Genomic DNA, 21,888 nt, shown 5'->3' with positions numbered 1-21,888 from the left:
GGCCATCTTGGGGCGGGATCACGTGAGGCCGCCCAGCGCCGCGGAGGGAGCCGGGCATGCCGGGCCCCGCGCGGCGCACGGACCAATGGCAGCGCCGGGAGGCGGTGCGATGGACGGGGGGTGGGGCCCCGCGGTTCGTCGTGGCGGCGGCGGGAGGGGCGGGGCCTGCGCTGCCATGGTAACGGGGGCGGGGCGGTGCTGAGGGAGGGGCGGGAAGGGCGGGCTGAGGGGCGGGAAACGGGTGTGAAACACTGAGGAACACGGCGTTCCCCGCCGGAGCTGCTCTCCGTAGATGTGTCGCCGCTCGCCCGCAGGTACGGACGCCGGAGTCCGGCTGGGGTGAGGCTGCCGAAATCTTCCCGTTTTAACGGTTCCGCACACGCTCCGTTAAGGTGTGAGCCCGCTTCTCAGTGATGACTGATGTAGATACTACAGGCTTTTTGTGTAATTGTTACAATCTGTGTAACAAGTGTGGAAAACAAAAGCTCTAAGTCTCCGGTGAATACGGGGCCTTATCACTTTGTAGTTTGAACCTGAAGTATTTTTTTCCTTTCTTATGTAAAAACCCCAACTGTTCTTCACCCATTTCTTTCGTTATACTACGAAATGCTATTTTTGTTAAAGGTATTCATCTTTTCATCCTCTCTTCCCTCAGCCTTGGAATGAAACTCAGCTAGAGAACAAACCAGCCAGGGCCTGTGTTGACTTTAAATGAACTGGCTGTTTGCTTCCAGCTGTAGGTGACAGGGATTTTGAGAAGTTGATCTTTTGAAAGAGAACAAAAAGAAAAAAAGGAGTTGCATCAGCAGGTTTTTGCCCCAGGATGAACAGTCAGTCATAATAAGACATTAACAGCCATGAGCAGTGCAGTTTGATTCAGTGAGGGAGAAAATCCTATGAAAAGAGCACAACAGGAAGATAGAAGCAAATTGGTCTGTGTGAAGAAGGAATAGAATTAAGATCTATTTCCATAGGGACTGCAAATAATTATAAAGCAATAAAAATGATCAGATTCATGCATAATAAGGCAGATACTTGGTCTTGTATTTCAGTATCCACCTTTCTTAGTGTGTTGTATTGATTTAAAGGTGTTTGAACAAAAATAATGTTTTTGATGGTGGCCAGGAAGGGAAACAAATTCCTTTGTAAATAATGGGATCTTAATATATACTGCCAGTCTTTTTGTAGAACATATGACTTTTTCTTTTCCGCTTCCAGAACATGTGATTGCTCCCTTTCTTTACTCACCTTGCATTTCAAGATGTTTAATTTATATTTTGTGAAAGTATGTGACTTTGTTAACATATAAATGTCACTGTAGTAGCTTCTCTCGTCCTCAAGATCTCCAAAGCATCCTCAAGCAAGTTCTGCATAGCGTTACTCACTTGCAAATCAGCAATTTGAAGTAGGAAGGTAGCAATAATTAAAGTACCATCACCACTGCTAATAACTCTTCTATATTCCTAACAGTAAGGGCTTCCTAATAGCAGCCTTACAGATTAATTATTATAATACACTTCTAGTTATACAGGTTTCTAAGGCTGTGTTTTTCTACCTTTGTAGTCACAGAGTTCTTAAGGTCATCGTAGCCTTTCTGTATTGCTTCTGAAGCAGATCTTAATGGAGTGCACAGCTTGAAAGCTGGGGGCTTTGAGAGTATCTGCAATATCCAATGCTTCAATTACTGCTGTTTGGAACCTCTTTAATTTAAATAAAATGTGATATGTTCCAGACGTGCCACCTAGTGGAGCAGCAGAATCTGCGGGGCTGTTGCTGCATGTTGCTGCAGATGTGACAGGGCAGGTCTGCTGTGCGAGTTTGCTATTTATATTAGAATAACATGGTAACAGCTATTTTGTTTTCAAGTAAATGAAAGCTACTCAGTTCCAAAAGGAAGACACTGTCAGGATCCATAGAACAAACACCAGGCATTTTACTGCTTAATTTCCCCTAACTGTATAAGGAATACTAGTTTTTTTCTTCATATTTTGGTATTTACATTTTCCTCTAGTAATTAAATGGGGGGGTTCAATCTAACAAAAAGCCCTCTGAGCTTCAACAGATCTTGTCTGCCTCTGGTGGTAGCTCTAAGAATTCTGAACTGACAAGAAGTATCAGAAAAGTGGTGCTACTTATGCTTTAAAATATCAGGGATTACTTTAGTGGTTTGTTTTTTATCACAGAAAGTAATTAAGTTACTAAGATTAAGCTAGAATTAATCAAACTCTTTTCTCTTGCCACTGGTGATAAGATCCCTGCCATGTTAGTGTTACCAAAATATGCAGCAATTCATTTCAGATATAACTACCAAGCTGATGTGACCATTTACATGTGTTTACCTGAGGCAGAATAAAATCTACTTCTCTGTGCAACATTACACAAAGAAAACCATTTGACCTAATTGACCGTAGGTATACAAATAACTCTTAACTAAAGCAGCATTGTTTTCGCTCTGGATATGTGCTTACAGAGATCCATTATTTTGCAGATTGGAATCCACGTGGATTACTCAGACCCTTCTTCACTGTTCTGGAATTTGAGCACGGGCTGGTTTCCTCTGGTAAGCTCAACTATTTTGAGAACAAAGCAGCTATGATGCAATATAAGACCTTACATCATACATTTAAGACACAACCAAGTGGAGATAACTACTAGTTTGCATCTTAAAGAGAAGCATTTTGAATAATAAATCTGTATCCTTTGTTGTCTAGTTCCTTTGTTGTCATTTCACTCTTCTACCATCATTCCCCTTCTGTTTTGTTTGACGTTTCATGGCCCTTTAGAATAGGCAGTTTTTCTTGTTTTGATTTAGACTGTTTAGTTAACTAGACACCCAAGCTATATCACTTATATTTTGGGTTGGGAGTGTTTTTCCTCCAAAAACACATTCAGAAGTCAGGTACTTGGTTTGGTTTTGAGCATTTACTAGCAAAAATCAGATCTTTAACACTGGCAACAGCAGACTTATTTCCTGAGCCAGAAACATCAGAGCATTTAGGTTAATCATCCGTTCTGGTCCGTATGGCTGTCAGTGTGCATGAGGATTCATCGTCTCCTGTATGCAGCTGTGTCTCTGTGTAGGAACCAGTACACAAATTCAAGCTCTCTTGAAGACCTGTCTACACACTTGATTCTCACAACGAAGCTCCTGCCAAAAAACCAAAACCAAACATGATTATAAAGGTATATAGTGATCAAAGGAACTGCTTCCAGAAGTGAACGCAGATCCTTTGCTGTGGCTACTGACCACCACTCTGCTGCCACGCTAAAAGGTCAAGCCTCACATTCTGAATTTAACTACAAAAGACAGCGAGACAATGAAGTTGTTCCAGCTGAACTAAAATCAGAGCAGCATGTGCTCACTATGTACCATCCATTGAAAATACTACAGAGCTAGAAGGTGACTTGTGCACACTATGACCACATTACAGATCTTATTTGTGTCATGTAGAGACAGAATTAGTAGAAATCTGAAGTAAATACCAGGTGGAGGTCATCTCCTTCGAGCCAGTGAGTCCAGCCCCTGTTCTTCTTCTCACCAGTCTGAACACAGACAAGTTTGTCGTTTTCCCAGGTAACTAGGCTCTGGGGAAGAGGAAACAAAGTGTTCCTGTTATGTCTTTGTCTCAGTTCTGCAATATACTAGTAGACAATGTCCTTTTTTTGTGGATAAAAGGGGACATAGATACTACTCCTGAGGGAAAGTGAAACACCTTGTCTGTAACTTTGCCTCGGTGTTGCATTACAAATAGTATTCATGAAACAATTGCAGCTCAGGTAGCTGGATTAATCATCTTAATTTTGCCATGGCCTCTTGATTTTATACGTTCAGTCTTACCTTGCATTTTCTGTTATCCAGGCCTTTATTATCTTCTTCAAACTCTTGTCCAATTTTGAATTGAAGCACATAATCTCTAAACGTGCTGGTGGTGTGGATATGAAATGAATCACCGTCTTGTTTGATCACCTTCTGAGGCTTCAGCATTTTTGCGATTTTGCGTGTTGCAAAGTCAATACCTTGGACAGGAGGCAAAAAGGTCGGAGTAGGAGTTATGACCAGGCATTTTGACTTAGACTTTCCTTTCTTACCACTAGAAGCATTTCTTAGATAGTTTGACCTTACTGTTATGCAAGATTTTGAGTTTGAAGTTGCTTTTTGTTTAAAGCTGTATGTTGCACAGATAGAGTAAGTTCCTCCAATTACATATTGGGGAAAAAATGCATTTTTCACAAGGTTGGTAGTTACGTTTCATCAAAAAAAGCCCTTTACTTAGCTGGCCAATGTTTGTTATCAAGGAACAGGCAATCTGTATTCCATTTTAAGACATTAAACGCATTAAGAGTATATTACTTAGTATTCAAACTGTATCTTCATTATGGCAGCACCTATTTTTTTCTAATTGATAACACAGCAGAATTAAAAACAGAGAGCAGTTCTTTCACCATGTTGAAGATACCAACTAGACAATATAAGTAGGTCGGCCAGCATAGATACAGCCAGAAAACAGATTTCATTCTAGTTGTGTAGGCAATAACCAGCAAGGGACACTGCAGGTCCTTGGTTTACACAAGTCAAAAAGGCAGAAAGGGGTGGGAGAGGCAGGAGGAGGCAGCACACAGCGCTACCTGCTCTTATGGTCTGTAATGAGCTTTATACAGGAAAGCTAACAAAGTACCAAGAACTTTCTTAGTTCCCCATTAACACACCATTAATCTCTCCTGCTAGAAGATGTAGGTAAGAGGTGAGCTTCTAGCACTCCAGAAAAGGGACAGTTAGAGACTTAGCAACAAGTCACAGCGAGGAGAGAAGTATTTTGTGAGCTGTTTAAAGAGAAGTGACACCAAGCTGAACAACTGCTTGGAAATGGCAAATACCCAAGCACCTTTTTTTTAGTTACTTAACATTTAATTAACCCTAGATATAGGTTCTGTAAGTTTGTGCTCAAAAGCAAGAGAAATTTGACTGGACAGGGCAAACTCTTCCCTGTCTCTGATGAAAGCTGAACAAAAGTTCTACTTTTATCAAGTACTAAGCTAAGAAGTTCCTGAAAGCTGCAAAGACACTTGGGTGACACGCTAAAGTGTAGTTGATGCTGCTTATCAATAAACAAGGATACTTCCATTGTTTTTCAGAGGAAAAAAGCTTTAAGAATATCTAGGTTATAGCAGAACTCAAACTCAGGAGGACCCTTAGGAGGGAAGGGAAGAAGGAAACACCAGGTATTTTCACCTACCTAAGGCCACCATGTAACCTTCAAAGTTGTCATTGCTGACAAGGTTCCAGGTTCCATTGAAATCCACAGGCATTGCCAGGCTGTGGAAAGAAGATGCAGTCACCCTCTGAGCAAAAAGCAAAAATGAAGAAGTCGTTTTCCAGCCAGACCTTATATCAGGAAGAGGGTGGGTGGGATCCTGTCCCAGAGCCTTTCTGCTGCAGGGGAAGGGTGCAGTTGCTGAGCCAATGGGTGAGAGGGTGTTCGCAGATCAGCTTTCGCTGCATTCGAGGGAAAAGTTCACAGTTCCTGAAATCTTTGTGTGGAGCAAATGTTAATAGCCCAAGAGTTGCAATGCAACCCAAAAACTGATTTAAACCATTTGTGTCCATCTCATAGACTTTTAAGGGAATAATGGACAGATCTTGCTGTTACTAAAACTCCCTGCATGTATGTATCTGTGGCTTTATGATCTGAAATGTACATATTTGTTGAAAAAGTGATCTACCCACTGTAAATAACATGGTGTATGTGAACAGCCAGGGACTGACAAACTGTGGATGGTTTGTATCAGTGAATTTTAAAGAAAGCAGTACCTGTGACACGGTAATAGAGATAAGTTGCTTGACTTCAAAGAGAAAGGATATATAAGGAATTTGGAAGTGAGATTCAATTTCCTTTAGAAGATGTTCTGAATAAAAATGGGATATTTTGCAGAGAAAAGTAAGTTTCCCTGAACTTTAGCTACGTTTTTGGAGCTGACAGTTCGACCTACATGACTCACAGAATCATGCGAGTAGGAAATTAGGACGTCAAAGCTTGTTTCCTGTTTGCAGATGGATATTGTTCTCTAATTAATACTAAACTAGGAATGGCACAGAGAAATGCAAATTAATGTTTCCCCTGGACTCAAATAGTAACATTTCACCCATAATTTGTTATTACGAGGTTATGGTAGTAACGCGCTGTTGCAACTCAGTACTGACTCTTCCAAGTAAAGAGAAGTCAGTGGTTGGGTAAATCCCGGGTAAAAGCCTGGCTATGATCTTTCCATTGAAAATGAAGATTGTGCAAATTGTCTGGCATGTGGTGCTTCTTTCTGTAAATCAGTACTTCATCTCAAACTAAGACTTATAAAAGGCACTAGGGTTACTATTTCAAGGCTCAGCCAAAGAATTGCCTGTGGAACTTTTGGTAAGAATTGCCAAGTGCCCTGGCCACATCTGTGATGGTTTATTTCTTTCTCTCTTACAAATTCAGAATTTTCTGTTTGTGGAAATACTTTCTTCTCTTTCCATCTTAACTGCTGTGCAGCACTGAGCACCTAACACATTCCAGTAAGATGTGGCCTCATTACAGAAGTAGATAACGTTGATCTGAAAAATGTGCATAGAGTCATCTTGTGGAGATGGTATGAAAAAGCTCTTGACCCACTAGGTAGCATCTTGGAAACGTCGACGTTTTTAATAAGGCACATAATCCAAACAAAAATGGGATCACAGCACATAAAGGGAGGTAGAATTCTATCACCATGACATTCGCAGTGCCTCTCTAGTTTATATTCACGTAACACAAACAATATACTGATTCAAAACCAGATTTCTAGCACATAAAAACATTTCACTTTTGTACAGTCTTAATATCCCACCATTTCATCTCAGCTCCAGTTACAGAAAACAATTCTGGCTATATACATTTGGCTCCAAAGTAAAAGCTCGTTTATTACTTGAAATAACAGTCAGTGCAATGACACTATTACCAACTTATATCCATTAAATCAATGTCCATAAAGCAGTTTCTGAAGTAGGTTTGTCCTTCCATGGGAAATAGTGCGGAGCTTAATGTACAGCTCTGGAAACATGAACGGCAAAGTAAAGCACAAGGCATTTCTGGGAGCAAAATGCAGGCCGGCAGACAAACAGGCGGCGTATCTGAAAGGCAGGAAACTCAAACATGGTGTATCCAGCACCACATCAGCCAAGAGGAAATTTTTCCCTTCCAGAATAGAGATAAATAATTTATTTGAGGTGCACCACATGTTGACAGTTTTTTAAAAATTACTTATACAGATTTACTACCAGAAGGTGGTACCTTTTGAAATGAAATGGCTTTGTCGGTTAAGACACTGTAAGTTATTAAAAATCTTTGTGTTAGTATTTTATAAATCGCAGTCTGAGTGAAAACTAATCAGAACATTTTCATTTGGTTCTTTGTACTTTTTATATGCAAGTGTGAATTTTTCTACTTAGTTCACTACACTGTGACAAAGTGTTTAAATGTGAAAAATGTGGATTTAAAAAAGATTGTGTAGGTCCAATTACTGAGTGCACCAAACCTCAACAGCAACCACATATGTACTAAAAACCACAGAATTACCCCACTATTTACTTAAAATTAAAAAAGAAATCCCCAGAATTCACATTTTCATGTACCGAACCGTAACTTTTTTCACAGCAGAAAGTAAATTAGTTGTAGAGTGCCTGTTAGTTCTTGGCATCACTTGCATATTTCTGTAAGGGAGCCAAGACAACCCCAGCGTTCCTGTCTTCACTCTCAGGACTATACAGATTGTTTTTCTCTATGTACGCTTGAACTACATCAGGCACTAAGTAACGAATGCTCTGGCCCCTCCGCAGTGCTCTCCTAATCTTGGTGGAAGAAATGTCATTTGTGATCCATTCTTCCACAAGGTGAATGTTATTCTTATGTCTCCACAAAAGATCGGATTCATAGATGAATTTCTGGACGTTGTTTCCAGCCCTACTGATGCAAACAAGGCCATGATTTTCCACAATTTCAGTGATGTCCTCCAACTTCCACAGATTGGAGATCCTAAAGGATTCCAGCATGTCACTTCCACAAAGCAGTTTAACCTGCGGGGCACCTTAAAAACAAATGAGAAACAGGGCTTGGTTTAGGCCACCAGATTTTTAGCTAACTTGATGAGGACATTTAATTTCTAGGCTACCTCTCTGTATCTTTGGTTGTTATGAAGCCTACTGAGAATAAACTTATTCAGTGAAATCAGAACAAAGAACTAGCAACAGTGCAATTCCCTTGAAACAGCAAGTATTGTTAAGCACTTAATTTGCAAACAGACTTAACCTTTTATATCTGGACTCTGATTTTTCTTTTTAACCGGATCATGCTTGTGTGGGTCCTGTTTCCTCTTCCGTCCTGGCTTTGTTAAAGGTAGAGCATTCTGCGTACTATTGGTGGGATCAGGAGATAAAAGCTTTTGATGATGGTACCTGCAAAACAGATGTATTTTAAAGATGTAGGACAATATAGAGAAGAGTATGGTGTACTAAATAATCTCTCTCTGCTTCCTCCTGCAGTATTTTCACGGACAATCCATCCAAGAACTCATCTGCTGGAACAGGGACCTCTGAGAGCTGCGTCATAACATCAGTCAAAGTGCAAAGATTTCAAAGCAACAACTACAAGGTTGGTTTGTTTCTTTTTTTAACAAAAAATAATTTTAAAAAGAACCTCAGTGAAGTAGCCATCACTGAAAGAGTGAAAAACATCAAACCTGAAAATTGTTCACAGGCTCATTCTTTGTACTTTTAGGACTACTGCTGCAATCTTTGATTTACAATGCTCATACAAATAGCACTTCTGAATTCACCAAGTCTATTCATATGATATGGGGTCAGCCTGCTATTATTCTAACTTGTTAAAGCTACCACCATTTCTTATCCTTCTATAGGTTCTGGAGAGTTTTTAGGGTTTGGCTGAAGAATACCTTAAAACTTTTAGTGTTTCCAACCACTCACTCTGGCTGCTTTCCCAATCATCAACTTCCACCCAATCTGAGTTTTTTGTAGCTAGTTTTGCCATAGTTACTCGGTGATGTGCGCTGATCAGACCTTTCTTCTTATATGCATCACCTACTGGTGAAATTATTCCTTTGATTACTTTGTATTTTCCTGTGGAAAAAACACATCACACAAGAACATGAAAAGTGGTTGAGCAGATGTTACTTCCACTGTATTGTATTTAAACTAGCACATAACCGTCATTCACTGCGATCGCTAAGAACACCAATGCCGGCTCTGATCACCAGCCCGGTGGAAAAGTACAGTACGCTTCTGCCATTGTGCAAGGCAGCACAATTAAAGATTTAGTACGAGATATTACAAAGATCTATTTCTATAAAGAAAAACTATAAAACTCATGCTTTAACTCATCAAAATCAGTAGTAAGCAACACATGTAAGACTGTTCTTGCATGCATTTGGCCAATGTGATTTTGCATGATACATACACACATAGTAGCTTCAATATCTAATTAGTATTTCCAAAAATATCTCTCACTGTCAGACAGACATTCATTTATACAAAATATTCACCTTAACATTGAAGCGTCTGCTTATCGGAGCTGTTCAGAATGCTCTAAATGACCACCCTACCTGTTTCATGGAAATAGTCTCTTGCCAGCTCAAACAGCCTCAGGTGCATGTTGGTGATGGGGTTGAAGGAGCCGCAGGCCAGCAGCACCACTTCAGTCTTCTTCTCAGGGTCTTCCGAGGCCATTTCTCGCAGCTGCGGAGCTCGGTGCAGAACCTCAGTGCTTGTCACCAGCCACTGCACGGAGACGAGATTCAAAACTAGTTATTTATTTGTGCTGCCAATAAGCAGGAGATTTCAGGATCAAATTGAACGCTATTTTCCTTCCGCCAACATTTGGCCTGTGATTGTTCATGATCCAATTTTTAAGAGATTAAAACTAACTTTTTGGGGAAGGCTATGCGATTTGCACATCTAAGGAAATAAAAAGACAGCTAGGTTCCAGTGATGATGAAAGCCCAGCCACTGCCTGAGCTACGTATGGAACTATGCCTGTTCTTATAGTATAAAAACATCAGTGCTTTGATAAATTATGTACAATTTGGCACTGCTTGACACAGCTCTAATTATTGCAGTTTGAGCACAGGGTCCAAACAAGCAGCCCAGCTCCTGCTGTACAGATGAAGATCTGTGTGCAAGTGTTTAGTTTCACAAAACTGGGAACGGTCCTAAAATCATTCATGCTATCTTACACCAAATACTAAATGAAGTATTAGTAAAACCTCTCTACGGAGACTTAAGGGCAAACAACGTAAAATGGTCTTCACTTGTTGTAGAACATCCGGGATCATCTTCCCTTCTCCTTCCAAAGGAAAAATGAGGTACCGTGATGTTGTCCATTACACATGTGCTTGTAGATAATCTCATCATGCTTGTACATAATCTTACCAGTATTTAGTGTGTGCTACTCACAGTCCTGCTAGTGCTTAGCTGGACTGGACATGTATTTGTACTAAAAACCATCAAAATACGCCTACGGTGGCTTTTGGGATGGTTCTGAAAACCTGGTTTGTTTCTGTGGATAAGCTGGTGATTGTCAGTACGCTTTGGTCAATCTTGTATTTCCGAAGTAAATATTTATTAAACGCCTTTATGCATCTATAGAATATAAACATAATTAAATATTAAGTTGACGGCGTGCAGACGCTTGCTGGCAGCTCCTCCCCCGCTGAGCGCTCCGGTTTTCACTCCGGTTCAGCAACCTCCTCCCCAACGAGCGGCCTGCACGCGGGCACGGCCCCCACCGGCCGCTGCGCAGATCAGCCCCCAGCCCAGCGGCTCCCCCGCCTCCGCGGCACCCCCGGCGGGGCGGGCCCAGCCCCGACCCGGGCCCCGCTCCACCCGCCGCCCCGCCCCGCCCCGCCCGGCCCGCGCTTACCGGCCGGGCCGCACCGCCAGCTCCGCGCCACGGGCCGCACTGGGCGGGGCGGCTGCGCCGCGCGCTCATTGGCCGGAGCGCGCCGGAAGCGGCGGTGGTGGGCGGAGTCCCGGGGGGAGGTTCCCGCGTTGCCGCCGGTTCCCGCGTTGCCGCCGGTTCCCGCGCCGCCCGCCGCGGCCTGTCGCAGGTGAGGCGGGAGCGGGAGGCCCAGGCGGCGGTGGGGGCCAAGCTGGGCGGAGGGCGGTCGTGGCCTGCAGGAGGGGACCCGGGCGGACCCGCTTCCGGGTGTAGCCTGGCCTCCGGGACGGGCAGGACTCGGATGTGCCTAAATTCCTTCTCCCTTCTCCCCGCAGAGCTCCTGCTCGTTCTCTTTCGCACCTCTCCATTCCTTGTCTGCCCGCTGCTGGAGCCCCTTGCCTTAGCGCTGGAACTTGCTGGTCAACGGTTGTTGCACCGGTGCGTGTCTGCTGCTGTTTGATACCCCAGGTTTCCTCTGTAGTGCTCTGGTTTTCTGTAGCGAGTGATTCTACCCAAGGTGTTTGGGTGGTTCAGGCAACGGTGTGCGGGTTGTTGTCTCTTAAATAGTTTCCCAAAGCGTAGCTGAAGAGTAGAATTTGTTGTTTCGTATAGCGGGACTTTGGTATTCCAGTAATTGCTGCTTGTTTTCAGACTTGCTTGGTTTTGTGTGCTGTGGCTGTTTGAGTTACTACCGTGGTGAACTGTCTTGTGCTGCCAAGAGAACGATCCTGAACACCTAGGCTAATATTTCTGTATTTCCACAGCAGGGACTTCCAAGTGTTTGATAAGATGTTTTATCATCAAAATATCGTGTAATTTTCTTGATACTTGAGCATTTAAAAAGAAGTTTTAAGTTGTTGACGCACAACAATAAAATGTTCTTTCTCTTAGGAGTGTCATGTAACAACTGAAAATTTTCATCTGAAAACAGAAAATGGCTTCAAGAGGAACAACAGAGACGAGTAAACTGAAACAGAACTTGGAAGAGCAGTTGGATAGATTAATGCAGCAGCTTCAAGATCTGGAGGAATGCAGGTAATAAAAATAGATGCTTTCCTCTTAGATGGTAATATTTGCCTTAAGTGGTTGGCAGAAGAAAATGGTACCTTTCAAAAAGCTTGTGGGTTGTCAGGGCCTCTTTGATACAAGTGTCTTCACACACAGAACACGAGTGCACGGCTGCGGGGAGGTGGTGCGCGACCAAGAAAACAATACAGGCATTAGTGAAATAACAGCTAAGAACACTAGAGCGGAATAATCAGAAGCGATGTGAGTGTTTTTGTTGGGATCTGAGGAACATGCTTCGTGATGGTCCCTGATGTCCTTTTATCCACGTTGCGTCTCAGGTTTAGCCCTATGAATTAATGTGTCTTGTTGGATCCTCTTTAGAGAGGAGCTGGATGCAGATGAGTATGAAGAGACCAAAAAAGAAACTCTAGAACAACTCAGCGAGATCAATGACTCGCTGAAGAAGATTATGTCTGGAGATATGACTTTGGTTGACGAGCTGAGCGGGATGCAGCTGGTAAGTGTGATGTGTTACTAAAAATGGTTCACATTGTGGTCAATGAAATGGAAAATACATACAAGCGGTTCCTTATAATTTTTAGACAGGCACATATGAAAGCTGGATCTATGTATCTAATGTTTTGAATATTTAATATATGTGTACATATAAAAATTGGCCAGGTCTCTTCATTTTATGCTGACTTCCAAACTTCTGATCTATTTTCTCTCTTTTCAAATATTCAGAGCTTTATTTGTTCCTTCTGAGCTGTATGTTTTAGGATTTTGTTTCCAGAGAAATTACCTTTTGTCCAAGTGTAACTGTGGTGAGATCTAGTGATAATAGTTTTGATGCTCCGTAGAGGATTTGAATAACAGTAGGAGATTTACTTCATCATTTACATTCTGCTTACCCTCAGAAGAGCTGTAATCATCAGTGTGGGTGTTAAAACTGCTAAAGATAGCATAGCACATCCACTTGTGATGTGCTAATATGAAGATGATGTTGGAAGTGATTAGAAATTAAGACCTGAATTGCAATGAACAATTTCACAGCTCCGTTCTCAGTGTGCTTGCACTAATCAGTGGATTTTTCAAGCTCTGCATAAAGGTCATATGTTGTTTTTCATCTTCCTCCCATGGTTATGCACAAAAAGAAAAGCTTTCTTTATCAAATGATGCAGAGGGTACTAATGATGCTTTCCAGCCTTCATTAATCTTGTAATGCAGCTGTAGCTTGTGATGTTATTAGTTCTGGTCATTCTTGCTCTTTTCCTTGTAGGCAATACAAGCAGCCATCAGCCAGGCGTTTAAAACTCCAGAAGTAATTAGGATGTTTGCAAAGAAACAACCGAGGCAATTGAGGACAAGGTTGGCAGAGGTAAAGGTTTCTCTTTTACTGTAAAAACTGTTTATTTGAGCTAGACTGATTTAAATATGTCATGACTGTAAGGAGAGCACCAAGTGCGTTAGAAACCTTGGTGGCAGCATCATAAGGAGACAGAGAAAAGGTCTCTTTCAGAATTTGATCAGTTTTCAATGTCCATTGAGGTAATGGGGACAACAACATGTATTTCTTGAATTACCCTCCATCTTGCTATGAACTGAGTATAACCGCAAATAGAAAATCCAGATGGCATGAATCTGTAGTTGTATTGAGGGGCAGGAGAGTGCACTTGATGTTTTGGGGATCTAGGCTGAACATGAGATCCAGATAAAGTGAAATGAAATGTCATTCCTCCATGTTTCAGTGGTATGTGGATCTGTAACTTCGAATAAATAATAGTCTTTGATTAAAAGGTGATCCAGGTCTGGAGAAATCAACCATGTCAAGGTTAGATGCAAAGAATATTTGCAGAATGGTCAGAAAAACTTCATGGCCATCTCTTAAATTTGGCGTAGCATGCTTACTGATGATATTTTTAGGCTGTTGCATTGCTCATGCTGTCGTGTTGAGTGAAACTAATGAGAAGCTTATATACTGATTTATTTCCCCCCGGCATACAGATGGACCGAGACTTAATGGTTGGGAAGTTGGGGCGGGACGTGTACACACAGCAGAAACTGGAAATCCTGACTGCCCTCAGAAAGCTCGGTGAGAAGGTGAGGTGTCGGTGCAGCTTGTTTTTGTACATAAATGTCCTTCTGCTTTAAAGCTGAGCTTTGTGAAGCACTCAGATATCAAATAGTATTGTGCATTTATTTAAGGCTGTTTCTAGTTTAAAATGCTTTGGTGGGTCATGTGAATGTATCACGTGATATTTATTAATATAAAAGCTACAGAACAAGCCTTTTACTGTCTAACTACCACCTGTCCACCTGACAGGAACTACTGCAGACTTTGAGTTTTACTTTTGTGTTGGTGATAATACCTGCCTCTTGGTATGAGATAAATAAACTGGGGGGGAGATGAGTGATAAACTGGCTGTTTCCCTAATGAGTGTATCAGTGGCAGAACAATCCCTCGTTTTTACCACTAGAGGGGGGAAGAGAAATTGTTATTTCTTATGGCAGTATGTGTAGAATATGGGTGGCTGTCAATCTCTGTACTTAAACTTTCTTAGGAAATGAGGGAATGCAACGGAAAAGATCAAGTGCAGTACTTACAGGAGCTGCGTTCCAGGCAGATGACACTAGCAAATGCTTTCCTTCAGAGTAGTTTTTTCACTTGACTGTCAGAGAAATGTTTTGGAAATAGGTTAAAAAGCTGCTCAGATTGTGAACTGAATGCATGAAGATATCTAATCCTCCTGGCGCGAGTTCAGCCAAGCCACTTCAGCACACTTTGACGTTACCTCTTTTCTGATTTAGCTCACTCCAGATGATGAGACGTTCTTGTCAGCAAATGCTGGCACAGCCCTGAGCCAGTTTGAGAGAGTCTCCACTGACCTTGGTAAGTTTTCATTCTCATGACTTCCAATATCCTCATTGAACAGTGATTAATAGAAGTACTTGTGATTCCCCTATGAAAGAGAAAATACAAACAGAAGATTCACACCATTAAATTTTTATGTGCATTTTTCTATTTTATTAACAATGAAACTCTGATACACTATCCGTGAGGAAAATCTGGTGCCAAATGTCCATAAAATGCCGAGCGTTGCCCATGATGCTCAAGGTTCAAACAGCCCGTCTCAAGCAGAGATGCTGGGAGAGCTGGTTTCAGACCTGGCAAGCCACTGTGTTGTCTTCCCCCCACCCCCCAATTAGCTGAAGTGTTCTAGTTTTCAAAATGTAGGTTTGATTTCTTTAGATCTCAAATGTTTTGTTTGGTTTATACTGTATATAAGAAAATTCACAATTTCTGCTAATACGTAACTGAAAATGGTTTTTTTCCTCTTTCAGGATCAGGAGATAAAGTCTTTGCTCTCGCAAGTTCTGAAGTAGAGAAGGCAAAACAATGAAGAGGTGCGTGAGGCTGGTGTCTCTCCGGTTATCAGCAGCATTGGACTTCTGCCACATTGCATTGGGTTTTTTCCATTTCTAACACTTTGAAAAAAAGAAAAGCAAAACGAAACCAGAAGGAAAACCCACAAACCCTAAACTCCTTGGGTGCTTAATCAGAAGATACAAAGTAAACAGCCTTAAGTGCACTTTGGAACCTCGGTGTCTGTACCCCTTATTAACTTAAGCTCTGAGGCTGAACACTAAGTGGTACCCTAAAAGCAAAGCATGGCGTGACTCTCTTCGGAACGGATCAGCTGTTTTGAACTTTTTTGAATCTGTATTTCTCTAACTATTAAACCGTGATCTTTTTGCATGTGGTTGTAGCAAGCAGCTCTTTTTCAGGAGCAGTCTTAACGAGCAAGTGCGTTTTTTGGGGTGATTCTTCACATTGTCTTAATTTTTGTTTGGACTCCCTGCTGAGTAGTTTGTACTAGGAACGCACTGAAGCTTTGAGAAATCAACTTCGTTCATTTGAAATGCCATCTTTCTGCAAACTGTTTGCAGAAGAACCAAAACGAGAGTGTATGCTGACAGTTGGCCCGTAGCTGCTTGTTCAGTGGGCACATGAACGAGCGTCATTGTGTCCTGGCCCCCACTGCCGAACAATGGAAGCCCTGTGGGGAGGATTCTGGAGTCGTTTAACCTCGTGTGTTGAAATGACAGGGAATTGCTAGGAAATGGCAATGAGAAGCCTTTTCGGTGACCCCCTTCTTGAGCTCTGGATGTCTAACCACATGCTACTGTTATTTCCCGGTATTTCTGGGACAGCATGAAGTAGCTTGCAAGTAGAAACAAGTTTAGAAAGGGGGGAAACTCGTTACGTGATCAATGCAAGTGTTGGATGGTCTATTTAGTAGATGGTGGTGCTGGTGGGGGGGGGTTGAGCAGCAACTGTGCCTCCACAGAGAGGTTGGAATCCTGAATAATCTCGGGTTTAGCAGGATTTTAAATCTCATCTTGTTGAATTTTTAGCACTGAGTGTGGAGAAACTACTTGGGAATCGAGATGTGTGTTTAACTTTCTGAGAAACGTTTTTGTAAAAGCAATATTAGGGATCTTGTTCTTAAGGTACTGGCCGCTTCACACTTTAATTCAGTACTTCTCAGCACTTTGAGCTGATTGGAAGCCCATATTTCACTGGGAACTTCTTCAGTTTGAGAGATGTGCATTTCAGGTCTGCTCTGCCCTTGGTTTGTATTCGGGCACTGATCTAATGATACTGGCAACCAACAAAAGGACATTTAATTGAATTTTATACCTGTTCCCCTTCTTATTTTACCACTAGCTAGGGGAAACGATATGGGTAGAAGGCAAAAACCTTTCTGTTGTCATCTTGGCTGTTTAACAATTGTGTCTCTTTCCTCTGAATAGGAGGAGAAAAGCTTGATGTTTCCTTATCAGTGTTGCTGTGTCTGAAACTAGAAGCAGTAAATCCCACGTTCTTTAACGCGGTGTAGCTGCAGGTGGACGTATCTGTTCAGCTTATGGCTTCTAGCTGTAAAAGAAGAAAAAGGAATTTCCCTTGGTGCAAAAAGAGTTCAGACATTAGGCAGTTTGGGGCCCTTTGGACTCTGTTTTAACAGGGAGTTAGCGCTTCCTTTCTTTGGAGAGCTGCACAAGTGGAGGAAGCGTTATGAAATCTCACTGGCAAAAAGCGTTTGGCTGTGAGTGTGTTGACGTGCTATTATTATCTGGCACCCCTTGGAGAAAGCGCGACCTGCGGGTCACCGATACTGCAGTTCCCTTCCCGTAAGAAATGGATCAAGAGGAGAATGCCACCGTTCTGCTGCTTAAACTCCATAAATTCTGTTCTTCCTAAGTGGTAAATCTCAGTGTCTCATAGTCTATGCTACCCCCTCGAAGTGATGACTATATATAGAAATTTAACATGATCAGTTGTCATAATTTCGATTGCACATATGGGGCATAAATAAGAGAGTTTGTCTAGTTGTAAACTAGGACTGGAGTAGAATAAGCCAGAAAATGTGTTCTGCTTTAGCAGATATTCTTTTGAAATCTAGTACTTTAGAAATGAAAGGATGCACTGTATAGACAGCACAACTTATGTCTTTCACTCATGGAACTTTTTTCTCCTCTTGGTTTTTTTTTAAGCAGCTTTCGTTTAGATGGGGTCTTTTGTCCATTCTATCAGAACCATTTTCCTGTCTGGGTCAGTATTATGTTCTCTGACAAAGGCTAATTGCAGCTTTATAGCTGAGAGCAGCTTATTAAAAGGCGTTATTAGACAGTCTACGATTATTGAAAACAAAACAGACCATGGGGACTGTAGCTGCCGCCTTTTCCTTTGTGCTCATTATTAAGTAACTCTTCCCCCCCACAGCCCCCACTCTGCTGGTAGCATTACTATGTAAATTAAATCTCTCGGCACTCCTGCAGATCACACTAAGTTTGTAGTACAATAACATGGAAGTCTTTCTCCGTGTAGTTTTAGAGCGGTGTACGTTTCCAGGAGAAACTTTTTTAATTGACTTGCAAATATTTCAGCATTTTTTTTTCCAACTTTCTGTACTGCAGGCAGTTGAAAAATTGCGATTAAATTCATCCTTGACTGAATTATCTTCGTGCTCCTTCTGCTCTTGAAAAGGTCTCTCGTGATTTAGATGGACAAAGGTGAGACTGAGATCCATGACCGATATTATTGCAAGATCCGGTGTGCCAGGCCAGCCCTCCCTTCTCTAAAGCCGTGAAGGGTCGGGAAGCGTCGCTGTAACCGGGGGCTGGATGTGTCCTGCCCAATGTGTACTTTAACACGGAAACTGCTGCCAAGATGAACTATTGGTATGTTGACTCTAGCAAATAGTTACCAAAGCAACCCCCTTGAAGTGCTTAGATTCATTTCAGAGGCATAGTAAGTTAATTTGGTGTGTCGCGCTAAATATTTTGCCGAATAATCCTGGGATGTACCTCTGCTCATATCTCAAATGTTTCCGCAGAGGCTGGTAAAAAAAGTCCATAACCTATTTATTATGGTAATCATTTGAAATAAAAACTGGTAACAAAAGAACAAGTCCCAAATGAAAGTATGGGTTTGTTGTTTAACGAACAAGCTGTGATGTTTGAGTTCCATCCCGATTCAGCGTTAGGCCTGTGCGGATCACTTATTCTCTACACGTCTTTCTCTCCTGGAGTAAAATACAGATTATGATACTTGAATATCAAGCGCTATGAAGTTGTTATTGATCATGCAATGCTTTGAAGATTAAAAGTGCTTTGTTTTTTGTTTATCATTTTACTTCTGAAATACAAATTGTGAAGTGCAGTAGCTTTAAACACATCAGCAAAGTTGCCCAGAGTTCTTTTTGGCCATATATAACCTCTCTTTTTTTAATCTTTTGTCTCTATAGGGTGAATCTAGTGATTGTACTGATGTAAAAGAAACTGTTACAGAGATTATTGAAGCTTCAATGCTCTGCTGCTCTTCTGTCTCTGTCTCCTTGTATTATTGCCCTTCTTTGATCTTGAATGGAAAAGTAGCAAGTTATCTTTGTCTTAAAGGAAAAATACAAGATTTCCTAAGAGATCCCTTAGTTCATCGTATTATCTTGTCTGTTAAAATCAAATTCATGTTGATAGAGAAATCTGTATTAATGATATCCTAGTGACCAGGCATTTAAAACTGTATCATCAGTGGCACAAAGAATAGGCAAATGAAGATAGAACTGTTTGGTTTTGTTTCCAGTGTGGCCATTCCCTTCCTGTATAAGGACAAATACAGTTTTTACATTGTAGAGAAATAAAAGTCAGCCTGCAGGCATCCTTTAGGTTCTCCACTTCATCAGTTTTAAATCACCCTCACTGAGTTCTGGGGAAGTCTCTTCTACTAGGGAGGTAAACTCTTATTTCAACTCTATCTGCTTAGCCACCCACAGACGAGGGATATGAGCGCTTGTATTGGAGTTGTTCTTTAGGAGTCGTGGAAAATGGGACACTTTGCCTTGCGATGAGGTTGTAGGAGTTTTATAACTTTACCTTAATAGGGTTTTATGCCTGTGAGGGGGAGAATTACTGGAGCTGATGTTGCTGAAGATTTCTCTCCCGTAACTCTTACACATCCACGCTTCCCACCTCAGTCAAGCGGGAGCTGTTGATTCAGAGCATCTGAAAAGGTGGCCTAAGGTATCTGATGCTGACAGGATAAATAACAATATTTCAGAATAAGTGTTCTCCTAAAATAAAGTCTTAAAAGAGTAAATAGAGGCGTAAGGTTAGCGGATATAACTGTATGTAAAGCATTGCTGTATCATGCACTGAAATATCTACCGTAATTTAACACACTAATGTGGTAATGATATATTTAATAGCAAATTTCTTTCTAAAACAAGTTCTAATCATGGACATGTCTTTTTATCTTGCTATCATGATATGTAGTTTGCTGCTTGCTAATGTTTAGGCTTGTGTTTTCAACATGTCTCCAGGAATGAGCTGGTAATAACTGCAGATGTACTGAAAACCATCAGGCAGAGCCACCTGCACATCCCATGGACAGAAGTGGGAATGCCTGGGTAAAAAGCTTTTCATTTGATTGTCCAAGTCAATGTTCTCATAAGGTGGAGATTGAAATTAAGTTCTGTAATGTCTTAAAAGAGTGTGCTTTGCAACCTTGTAGATACCAAATTTAATCTGGGAACACCTCTGGATTTGAACAAGATATGCAGCTAAGAAGGTTTTTTACCATACAGACTAAGTCTGGATTAACTAAAAGAAAATATTCATAGCCTTTTTTTACACTAATGGGCTTTTTTTGTCCATCCCTCTAAAATCTTTGCATGCCTCCTCACTGCACAGTCTGTGGCAACATTAAATATTGTAACTAAGGCAGCTGAACCATTTCTTTCATTTTTTTAGTACACTCTCTCTAGTTCATGCAAATCGTGCTCACAACGAGTCATGGAAATTTCAACCGGGTTGTGACCTTAGATCATTTATTACAGTGTCCCGAGTATGCAAAGAGCTGATGGGTTGAACTGCGGGTAATTTTCAGGAGGCACTGCACTGTTTCTGCATCAGAGCACGATTTTGATGGATTGGAGTTGTCAGACTAAGTCTGAAATAGAAAAGATTACCGAAAGAAAAGAAAGTTCCAAACTAAAACCAATCCTCTCGTTGGGTGCCATACGCATCTTTGAGAGAAACAGAGTAGTTGTCATTGTTGTGTGTGGATAATTAACCCGGGGTTTGTGTGTGCATGTGCTGCTGGAAGCCCTTAATGAGAGGGAGATGCCAACAAGTACAGAGGGACTTGGCGGGTGGAAGCAGCTGTGCTGTGGGGGAATCCTAAATGAATTTCAGAGCTGATTAAGAATTGGAGATCAGAGAAGGACAGAGTGAGTTGAGAGAATTTTTCTAAGTCAAGCAGGGATTCAGAGGAGAGGGTTTAATGAAGTTTTTGCTTCCTAGAACAAACAGCAGCCTTATTAAACTGCAGAGATTGGAAAAATCCATTTAATCTGTTATATTTTTATAAAACATCCAATCTTTATACAATACTTGTAAAAATATTAGAAAGACTTAACCTTTAGATAATTAACTTCCTAACGTTCCCCTGCTGATGATAAGCTGTATTATTCCCGCTTTGTGGTTCGGGCAAGTCGGGTGATGATTGATAAGGTAATAGGTTTGGCCCAGCGCAGTGCGCTTTTATCTGCTGTTTACTTTGTGAAGGTCTGTGCGTTCCCATGAGACATGAATGATATTCTACTGAATCTGATGCAGAGCTGGGAGCTAAGAGGCCTCTTGAGCATCCATCGTGTCTTATGATGACCCAAGTGACAGCTGCAATGGTAAGATGTCACCTTGCTGGACAGCTAAATATCTCAGTGAGCTTGATGGTAACAAACTAAGGCAGGGCAGAAGTTGATTTAGACTCCATGTTTTAAGAAAATAAAGTTCTCCAAGGGTAGAGGAAGCCTTATAGTATCTCTGCTGAAACCCGTTCTAAATAAATGCAGGATGTGAAATTGATGCTGTGTAGGCTTGCATTACACTGATGTACAGTCAGCCAGCTAAATTAGAACAGGAGAGTGAGACAATACTTAGTCATAAAATGGTGCTTTGCCCCTGATGTTATCAGTAGGAAAACTCACACTGTTGCAAAGATGCAAATGATGGCTTAATTATACGCTCCTACTAGCATAAGATGCTTTTAGATCTTTCCCTCAGACTCATGTACTGTGCTAATTAACAGTAATCCAACTGGAGGATCCCAGAGCAATGCTTCTGCATATCTTTTTCAGCTTGTGCTGGAGCTCTTATGTTCTTTTCTTAAATAATTAATAATCATTACTGCCTGCTGTGCTGCGGGTATGTGCTAGTGATCTCAGATCCCAGCATATTTGCACCATTCCTGTTCCTGTCAGCAGCTTGGGTTTGCTCTTTGCATAGGCTTTCATGTTAAGACCTTCATTAGCTGGCGGTGGGGTATGGATTTCAGTGGCATTAGGCTTTGATGTCATTA

The 21,888-nt window shown here is 41.5% G+C and overlaps 3 protein-coding genes across 10 annotated transcripts; 1 reads left to right on the top strand and 2 right to left on the bottom strand.

Annotated features, from left to right (window-relative positions):
• The first annotated feature begins 194 nt into the window (after positions 1–194).
• Positions 195–17,987, top strand: LZIC (leucine zipper and CTNNBIP1 domain containing). Of its 8 annotated transcripts, none has more exons than XM_021281967.2 (10): positions 195–392; positions 2,489–2,560; positions 8,552–8,660; positions 11,297–11,399; positions 11,853–11,996; positions 12,351–12,486; positions 13,249–13,347; positions 13,974–14,069; positions 14,778–14,859; positions 15,312–17,987. In XM_021281967.2, exons 5-10 carry the CDS (start codon positions 11,896–11,898, stop codon positions 15,368–15,370), a joined length of 573 nt encoding a protein of 190 aa, XP_021137642.1. In that variant the 5' UTR covers positions 195–392; positions 2,489–2,560; positions 8,552–8,660; positions 11,297–11,399; positions 11,853–11,895; the 3' UTR covers positions 15,371–17,987. The 8 variants fall into 8 exon arrangements, with proteins under 8 accessions (XP_021137642.1, XP_005514329.1, XP_021137643.1 ...); XM_005514272.3 differs by having other exon boundaries at positions 198–314; XM_065037492.1 differs by having other exon boundaries at positions 212–339.
• RBP7 (retinol binding protein 7) lies at positions 2,904–5,435 on the bottom strand. The gene is made up of 4 exons (XM_005514270.3): positions 5,235–5,435; positions 3,839–4,017; positions 3,484–3,585; positions 2,904–3,148 (listed from the first exon to the last, which is right to left on the bottom strand). The coding sequence occupies exons 1-4, from the start codon at positions 5,305–5,307 to the stop codon at positions 3,098–3,100; spliced, it is 405 nt and encodes a 134-aa protein (XP_005514327.1). The 5' UTR covers positions 5,308–5,435; the 3' UTR covers positions 2,904–3,097.
• Positions 6,652–11,097, bottom strand: NMNAT1 (nicotinamide nucleotide adenylyltransferase 1). Its single transcript, XM_065037490.1, has 5 exons — positions 10,944–11,097; positions 9,628–9,802; positions 8,962–9,145; positions 8,319–8,464; positions 6,652–8,097 (listed from the first exon to the last, which is right to left on the bottom strand). The coding sequence occupies exons 1-5, from the start codon at positions 11,010–11,012 to the stop codon at positions 7,697–7,699; spliced, it is 975 nt and encodes a 324-aa protein (XP_064893562.1). The 5' UTR covers positions 11,013–11,097; the 3' UTR covers positions 6,652–7,696.
• Positions 17,988–21,888: the final 3,901 nt, after the last annotated feature.

This window comes from Columba livia, chromosome 21 (genome assembly GCF_036013475.1).
Source record: "Columba livia isolate bColLiv1 breed racing homer chromosome 21, bColLiv1.pat.W.v2, whole genome shotgun sequence".
NCBI classification, from domain to species: Eukaryota; Metazoa; Chordata; class Aves; order Columbiformes; family Columbidae; genus Columba; species Columba livia.
The sequence above is the reverse complement of the archived record's forward strand: the minus strand, read 5'-3'. Positions and strand labels throughout refer to the sequence as shown.

Coding starts and splice junctions, on each gene's coding strand:
- RBP7 (XM_005514270.3), bottom strand. CDS start 5,307: ATGCCTGTGGATTTCAATGGAACCTGGAACCTTGTCAGCAATGACAAC. Junction 4,018..5,234: donor AGGTTACATGGTGGCCTTAG/GTAGGTGAAAAT, acceptor CTCCTGTCCAAG/GTATTGACTTTGCAACACGC. Junction 3,149..3,483: donor AAGGAGATGACCTCCACCTG/GTATTTACTTCA, acceptor GTTTTTTGGCAG/GAGCTTCGTTGTGAGAATCA.
- NMNAT1 (XM_065037490.1), bottom strand. CDS start 11,012: ATGAGCGCGCGGCGCAGCCGCCCCGCCCAGTGCGGCCCGTGGCGCGGA. Junction 9,146..9,627: donor AGACTATTTCCATGAAACAG/GTAGGGTGGTCA, acceptor TTTTTTCCACAG/GAAAATACAAAGTAATCAAA. Junction 8,465..8,961: donor GAAACACTAAAAGTTTTAAG/GTATTCTTCAGC, acceptor TCTGTTTTGCAG/GTACCATCATCAAAAGCTTT.
- LZIC (XM_021281967.2), top strand. CDS start 11,896: ATGGCTTCAAGAGGAACAACAGAGACGAGTAAACTGAAACAGAACTTG. Junction 11,997..12,350: donor CAAGATCTGGAGGAATGCAG/GTAATAAAAATA, acceptor GATCCTCTTTAG/AGAGGAGCTGGATGCAGATG. Junction 12,487..13,248: donor AGCTGAGCGGGATGCAGCTG/GTAAGTGTGATG, acceptor TTTTCCTTGTAG/GCAATACAAGCAGCCATCAG.